Here is an 8,604-nt window from a genome sequence, read left to right on the forward strand (position 1 = left end):
CGCCGTCAGCTATAGGGAGCACGTCCCAACAGAGAAGAAGCTGAGTCTCACCAAAGAGAAATTGCAGAAGTTAATGGAAAGTGAAAATTCCTGGTCTCGCTTGTGGACAGCAATTAACAGCAAAAAACGAAGGTGAAGTTTGAGGGTTCAATCATCTCACTCTTTTGAGTAATTCTCTTTAAATCACAATTTTCCTACGGAGATTTAATTAACCCTAATCTTCAATTTGACAAAGTTCTTCAATTCTTGTCAAACTATTGACAAATTCCAGCACCATAAGTACCATTGGTGACCAACTTTTGGCCATTCTCAGCAAATACCATCGTTACCACAGTCAGCAGGGCACAACAAGATTTCGGAATACAGTTTCACCCTAAAGCTATTATAGTTTTATTTGCCCACACTTCTTGCATTTTACGATCCAGTGTAGTATGAAGTTTAAAACAATGTTTATTGTAGGCAATTACCTAACAATTCCAGCAACCGCAAGGCAAAGCAAACTTGTTAGAAAAAGTAAACTGTTGACAATTAAACAAAATCGGAGATCAATCAAGTAGCTACCTGCACTGCAGCTTGTATGTCTGCGGACCGAAGCTTTGCATCACAAATAGCAGTCACCGCTTCACTTACAAACTTGCTTAAGTTGACACCGCGCAACTCTTCCATCAAACCTTCTCGCTGCTCTTCATTAATCTGTTTTAGTTTTTTAATAACTGCAGTATTGCGCTTAATACTAGAATCCAACGTCCTGAGAAAGCCAGTGTCTGAAATTAAAAAAAAAAAAAAAATCAGCAGGTCAGCCTCAACCAAACTGCACCATACGTTCAACAGGGAAGATACATATTCCATACGAAACCAAGTTTCCAAACTTCTGAATAGCTACATATGTGCTAACAAGTGCTAATATAGGAGTAGAGAAAATATATAGTCATTGACCTTGAGAAAGAATCACCTCTTAGAAAACCAACTAGAGGAGGAAAAAATTGAATCAAAAATAACATAAGTTACTAAAACCACTTATATACTTGTTACCACCTATTACCATGAAAGAAAAACATATAGAATATGTATGAACGGAAGTGTAATTTAAAACTGTTTTAGTATATAAACTATTTATTCCTGGGATCAAACTTCTGAGGCCACTAACAAAGTAATCTAGCAAATCAAATAGTAACTTTTATCTGGTTATTCCCACTTGACATGTAACTTCCAATAAGGATAAAAGATTGTACCGTCAATATCCAGAGTTAACTAATTGTTACATGTCAATTCTCATGTTTACCGCTTACAAGTTCATGAAAACTACAAAGAAGGAAAAGGAAATGAGGAATGGAAGGAAAAAGAAATGGAGTGAGGAAAATAATGGAAGAAATGATTTCACAAATAATACTACACTCAAAGCAACCTGGCCGTTCTGGATTCAGATTAGTCTGCCTAAGAACCATCTTTGCCTCAACAGATTTCTTGAATTCCTCATGACGAGCCACAGCTTCCTGCATGAAGATACCGACATAAATAATTGTAGAACAACTTAAATTCAGTAAGAAAAGGCAGGAAACACCACAAATGTTATTGGAACTTCATCAAAGCTGTTGATTAACTATTTTACCAAAGAAAAATAAGAAAATCCTCTCTTGAAAATAATTGCATTACCTCATCTTCATGTTTTTCCGGGTGTTCCGCTCCAACCCGACATTCATCCTCAGGATGTTCCATCTTTTTGTCTATACGACCGGCTCCAGTCTTTAGCTATTCAGGAAATATTTAATTAGCAGGAATATTGACGATCACGTTCTCTTTATTTATAACAATCATGGTAGACCAAAAAATATTGTTACAGATATTGAACACCTTCAGTATTTGACATTAACTGAAGAGCCCTACAGGACAGACGTTTACCATAAAAGAACTTTTTTTTTATCTTTATCGAAAAGACCCTTTTATTTATAAAAGAACTTCAAGTTAATCAAACGTGGAAACTTAACATAGTTAGAACTGAGAATAAACAAAGAAGAGCTTTGGCTTGTAGGTTAATTTTGAGTCCCAAGTTAGAAGAGGTCAACGGTTCTATTCTACTTAACCACAATTTTCACCAAAAAAAGAAGAAGGTTAGAGCTTAGAATTGAAGCCCATTCAAAAGAATTTACAAATTACTAGGAAATTGTGACTTACCTGACAACTGAGAATTCATAATACAACAACAACATACCCAGTGTAATTCCACAAGTGGGGTCTGGGGAGGGTAGAGTGTACACAGACCTTACCTCTACCTTGGGAGGTAGAGAGGCTGTTTCCGAAAGACCCCCGGCTCAAGAAAAAAAAATATGACAAAAAGGGTCAGATAAGAATAGACGAAAGTAAAGAAGCTATGGCAAAAATACTATACATAAGCAGTATGAAGAAAAGTAACAGTAACTGCAGCAAACTAATACGATAAACGAAGTACAAGAGGTAGCAGATAATTGAAGGGCAGAAAACTACAAAAATAATACTATGCCTACTAGTATGGAAGGATACACGAGACAGCGCTCTACTACCTACCAACCTTCTACCCTAATAAGCGTCCTCCACAACATACCTTTATTGGCTTTCTTTTCTTCTCGGAGAGTCTATCGGAAACAACCTCTCTACCTTGTAGGAATACACTGGGTACGTTGCTGTTGTTGTTCTTTTCTTCTTTATTTTTTATTTTATTTTTTCCTCCTTTAGAGAAATTTACAAAAAATAAATTTCACAAAAGCAAAAGGAAGATTCAGACACCGTGACAAAATTGGAGTCATTATCGCATTAAGAAATATTAAAAGAAGAAAAAAATATTATGAGTATATTCTTCCTTTTATGCAGTAAGAGCAAACATAAAGCATTGCAACCCAGTTCACAATTACAAAAATCAATCGCAAAACGGTTTTTTTAATCTTAAACGGAAACTCCATTTCGCTACACAAGAAATGGACACAAGCGAGTAATAAAAAAATTAAGAAATAATAGAAAATTGGCCGAGTCATCTCAAATAACCTACTCCGGTAACACATGAAATTAGCCAATCAATCAAAATTAGGGTACGAAACAAATTAAGAGTGATTCACCAACGAGGATCAAAATAAATGAGTTAAATTTAGAGATTTGATATTACGAGTCGAAAATTGGGGCTTACCGTTGGTCGAAGAAGGAAAAAATTAAGAGCTAGCAAATCACCAAAATGTAGTAATAGCAGTTTTTAAAGTTGAATGGAGGGTTCGCTATTGTTCTTCTACACTTTTATTATGCAGCAAATAAAACCCCGGTACTGGGACAAGAAGACCAGGATGCTTTATTTGAGCTCTTATAAACTTCTCAACAAATACACATGGAAATTCGTTTTCTTTTTTCTACTTTTCCCCTTTCCTCTTTTTTCATTTTCTTTTTAAATCCTTTTTTTTCTTTAAAAAAATATTTTTGGATAAACAAACTTCGTTTATACCAAGTGGTAACAGGTAGGGCTGCGCGATCAGGCCATCGGATTGGATATGAAGATTTCGATTTTCGGATTGAAGAAATTACAATCCAAATCCAATCCAAATTTCGGATCGGATTTGATTTTTTAAGTTTGGTTTCAGGTTAATCGGTTTGGATATTTTGGATTTTCGATTTTGACTTTTCAGCCTTTAAGGCAGACTTATTAAGAATGAAATTCATGTGTCCCAATAGAGAAGTTATAGGTCTAAGCATAATGTGAAACCAAATATATGGATTCAGCAAATAGTTGTTACCACTAAACCAAAAGGTATCGAGTCACATTAATTCAGTTCTACATTATTTCCTCTGTATCATTAGAAGGTACCTTATTCTAAAGTAGTAAAGTAAACTCCAGCTTTGCAACCTATATTATATTTAATTTGGTAGAAAAATTTATATTGGACTTAATATTATGATGGCTAGAGTCGTACCGTACTAATCTATTGGACCTTTAAAATAATTAGTAGGGCACATATAATATGGGTAGAGCCAAATCTAAGGTATAAAAATTTCAATTTTCGGATATCTGAAAATTCAAAGTACTAAATCCAATATCCAATCTGAAATCCAAAAATTTGAAAAATAAAATCCGAATTCCAATTTGTAATCCAAAAAATCCAAACCAAATATCCAAAAAAATTAAATTTCGGTTTGAATTTCGGGTTGGCCCAAACTATGCCCACCCCTGGTAACCGGTAAGTTATTGCCATCTGATCTAGAGGTCACGAGTTCCAAGCCATGGAAACAGCCTCTGGCAGAAATGCAAGGTAAGCGTACAATAGACCCTTGTGGTCTGGCCCTTTCCCGAATCCCGCACATAGCGGGAGCTTAGTGCACCGGATTGACCCTTGATACTTCATTTATACCAAAAAAGTGATATTTACAACTCCAAATAGGTGCAGACTTTCTATTTCCTAAAAATAAGTGAACAGTATTACTTACAAAAGAGTAAATTTATTATAATTCAATATCTATTCTGTCGTCTAACTTTCTAGCTATCACACAATACAAAAAGTCACCTGGCACTGCAGAAGATTTTACATAAGAAATATTACAATTCAAGGATAATGGTAACACATTATAGTTTAAATATTAAACTAATAAAATGTTGGTATTAACTCTATATAATATACGGGAAAAAGCCCATAGATGTTGTCGCTAGTACTTTAACACAAATATGCCCTTATCATCCGATACTTGATCCAAATTTATTCTTATTTTAACGACAGTCATCAATTAACCTAATTATTATTATTATATGATTAATAAGCGAAAAAAGGGCCAAATATGTTTTCAAAGTATGCAAAATTGAGCAAATATATCCCTAGTCAATAATATTTATGAATAATACTCAATCAAATCCGAGTTTCTCACATTTAACCAAGTTAAAAAAAATTTAGTTTTTTGGCAAATTTCCTCCCAAATAAGATAAGGGCATAACTGGATATTATTATTACATAATGTTTATTGTTTTAATGGATACAGCGTGTAGATAGATTGTATCGTTTTCCATCCTTATATAATGTTAGACATCAGCAATTTGAAGGATGAACCTATAAAAAAAAATGTAGGGCACGGGCAGAACTATTATAAAAAGGTTGAGTAAAGAATAAAATAGGATGATTAGATAAAAATAAAGATAAAATAAGTTTTTTTTAAAAAGACAATAACGTGATCAGACCAAATCGATCGTTACACAAAATTAGATTTTCCATCGTTACATGACGACACAATACAATAAAATTTAAGTAACAATAAAAACAAACATTATATTTAAACTAGAAATACAATACAATACAATACAATACAATATAATGCAATGGGTAACAACCATCCAAAAAGAGTGTTCACATAATCTAAGGTATACTAGATTGTTTGTGCATGTGCAAGGCATGAGCATCCGTTACTACTGAGGCGTAAATAAAGGAGACATGATTAAACTAATATTGACATGACATGCTTCATAGATTACATTCATTTGAGGAACAAAGTTATAGAAGGAGTTTGCAGGAAAGGCAAAACAGAGAGATAGTTTGTGGAACAAAGTTACATAGGTAGCCTGCTAGAAAGGCAAAAGTAGAAGGATTGTAGGTCCTCCAACATCTGTATGAGATTGACCTGGAATCTAAATTCTGGCAACTGAACAAAAGTATGTTCTTGCAAGATGAAACACTTTCATGACCTGGAAAGAAATTAAATGAATAAACTTACACAATCCAGTAGATAGCAAAGTAATATTATAAACATCAAGATAGCTTAATGACTCTTGCTTTGCTTACTGGCACAAAGAATAGAACAAATGTTGAATGAACAAACAATGAAGCACATAATATGAACTTCAGGTGGTACAAATAGGTACAGTTGTTTTTCATAGAGAAGAAAGAACTGGACATGGTACCACAACATGCTAATTCAAATGGTTGTTGGACATGCCTTGGTATGAAGAAACATTGTTCTTTCTTTAGCACATAGATATTACAATTAGACAAATCTTTTGATACGCAAGAACTGAAACAAATCTACATTATTTGCATTAGAAAATAAGGTAATGATCATAGCATAAACTGAACAGTTGTGAAACTGTTACAATTTTCGTCTTAGCCTGAGAACCAACACATGAATGTGATTTGAGTCACCACAAGAACTTGGTAATTTGATATTTTTAGCCCATTGACTTATTAATTTGGAAACAAACAAATGAATACCTTTTCAAGAAATGATTTTAAGGATGAGCATACAACTCTACATGTTTTACAGAAAATTAAAATCAGCTAAGAACTTGGGGAAAAAATTGGGATTTAAGCTTAATCCTTTTGAACTGTAAAACTTAACAATGTGCAGTAAACTTCACCAACACTTAGAATCCTTGCAACCTATTGTTAAAGTAGGAAAACCTTATAATATGCACAACATACTCAAGAAACAAGTGTAATCATTACTGTTGCTAAACTTTTAATGTTTTAAAACCAATGCAATAAACCACTGCTTCTTTACTCTATCCAATCTTCTAATATCACATATTAAAGTGCAATGTATATACCCGCACATATACGAATCGTAGCACACAACACCCGGTGTTTCGAAATCATTGTTGCTATCCTTTGAAGTAATTACCAGAAAACTTCTCTTACAATATATATTTTTAGGAATTAATAGTTGTGACTTAAAAAGTAAAGCAGGAGTTTGTATTCTAGAACGGTATCTTGTTCCCTCCCTTGTCGTATACACCTTAAAGCTGCCAAATTTCCTCCTTAAAGTCATAAGGACTTCATGTCCACCTCAAGCTCGCATTAGTCTATTCACAGCCCAACGATATGAAATGTCCGAGGTGTAACATTCTCCCCCTCATTAGGAACATTTGTCCTCAAATGTTAAGTTCTCGGGGATCCTACAAAAATTTCGCCAGAGTTTCCTCTATAATATGGCACTACCATCTTGTCACAGCAACCCAAAATAACATCGCCTCATAGGGCTACAACTACAATGGCAAGAAAGCATGGCCACACACGACCAAAAGCATCAAAGAAAGCATCACATACCTTAAGGCAATGGCGCTTCACCTCAGACTTTTGCTGGGGGTAGAAATAAATACGAATATCTGGACTTTATATCTTCTTCTGCTGACTATGTAGTTCTAACTGGTAGGAAATGAGATGACTTTGTAGGTCTATCAACAATTACCCATATGGAATTATACCTGAGAACGGGGTAAGCCTATAATAAAATCCATGTTGATCACTTTTCATTTTCAGGTTGGAATTTTCATAGCTTGCAACAATCCTCCTGGCTTTTGATGCTCGATTTTTCACTTGTTGGCAAATTGGACACTGAGCTACAAATTCTTCTATACCTTTCTTCATGCTGTCCCACCAATACATTGATTTGAGATCATGGTACACCTTTGTCGCTCCTGGATGAACAGAATAACAGGAGTAATGAGCTTCTTCTAAAATACCTATCTCACAAGAGGGATTTACCAGGATGACCTATATTTCCCAGGTCTCCCGGAATGTATCGATCTTCAGGCACCAGTAAAGAACCGAGTATCTTATCCTGACAATCTCCACAGATAGCTTGTATGATTTCTAAAATTTGCAACATCCATATTTGATTAGTGTCACGAAATTTTCTTACACAAATTTACTTCTTATTATTTTCTTCACCACCACCTCTCACCTTCAGTTTCTCATTTAGATCCATCTTACTCCGTTTACTTTGCGATGCAGCCTTAATTTCTTTACGTTTGGAATACTCTAAGCTTGGAATCCTCGTATCTCCATAAACTTGGAATACTCTAAGCTTGGAATCCTCGTATCTCCATAAACTTTCTCTTCTAAATAATCGTACACTCATCGGTGGTGTATCCTCAACGTGAAATCTTTCACTTGAGCCCTTGTTGTATGGAAATACCGTTCATTCTTATTTGTCTCATACTTGAACAGAAGCCATAATACTCACATGATTTACCTTCTTAAGGTTAATACCGCTTTTTCCCCATTGTATGCCCATCCTTTAACTCTGCCTCATAATATACCTTGTTGTTGTACAATGCCACGTTGGATTTTCTGCCCCTCTTCCATTCTACGACCCATATCTTGTTTCACCTCATTTTTACACCTCCGCTTGCCACATTGCCTCGGAATGTCGAAGACTAATTCCTTGATGGTCTCTTTCGATTACTGTCTAATTGCTACAACTATTAAACCATGAGGGAATTGCCTCTATCCCTATGCTTCCTTCCTCAATTCTATCAAGACCCATAGATCGTCTCACATATTAGTCATTTCCATCGATGTAGCTCATAACCACTCTATGCTCCCTATACCGTATTGTCCACAAACTCGCCCTCTTTCGACTCACCTTTCCTTAACAATACTTCCTTGGGACCTCTACCGCGTAACTCACCGGGAATGCAATTCCATTTGTTGCTATTCTGACATACGTATAAGTCAGTCCATTGATCGTTCACAATAAAACCTCATTTCTTCTTTCGTTTTACTTCTCACCCCTTCCTCTCAAATGATTTCATTTATAGGACAATTGTTCTAAGCATATTTTAGAGTACCATTGATTTTTTTTTTGATAGAACTGTAACTTAAGGTTCATCGT

General features: G+C 34.9%; 1 protein-coding gene across 3 annotated transcripts in view; it reads right to left on the reverse strand.

Moving 5' to 3' along the window:
* Positions 1–3,313, reverse strand: part of LOC132059610 (regulator of nonsense transcripts UPF2) — an 18,666-nt gene extending 15,353 nt beyond the window's left edge. Inside the window, exons 1-4 of one of the 3 annotated variants that reach the window (XM_059452264.1) lie at positions 3,155–3,313; positions 1,654–1,749; positions 1,406–1,493; positions 562–764 (exon numbers count right to left, since the gene is read on the reverse strand). In XM_059452264.1, coding sequence (XP_059308247.1) covers positions 562–764; positions 1,406–1,493; positions 1,654–1,716 — 354 coding nt within the window. In that variant the 5' untranslated portion in view covers positions 1,717–1,749; positions 3,155–3,313. Of the gene's footprint in view, positions 1–561; positions 765–1,405; positions 1,494–1,653; positions 1,750–2,172; positions 2,197–3,154 lie in introns of those variants that run through there. The other 2 variants (XM_059452266.1, XM_059452265.1) reach the window with 2 other exon arrangements.
* Between the last annotated feature and the right edge of the window lie 5,291 nt (positions 3,314–8,604).

The sequence above is a fragment of the Lycium ferocissimum genome, chromosome 6, assembly GCF_029784015.1.
Source record: "Lycium ferocissimum isolate CSIRO_LF1 chromosome 6, AGI_CSIRO_Lferr_CH_V1, whole genome shotgun sequence".
NCBI lineage: Eukaryota > Viridiplantae > Streptophyta > Magnoliopsida > Solanales > Solanaceae > Lycium > Lycium ferocissimum.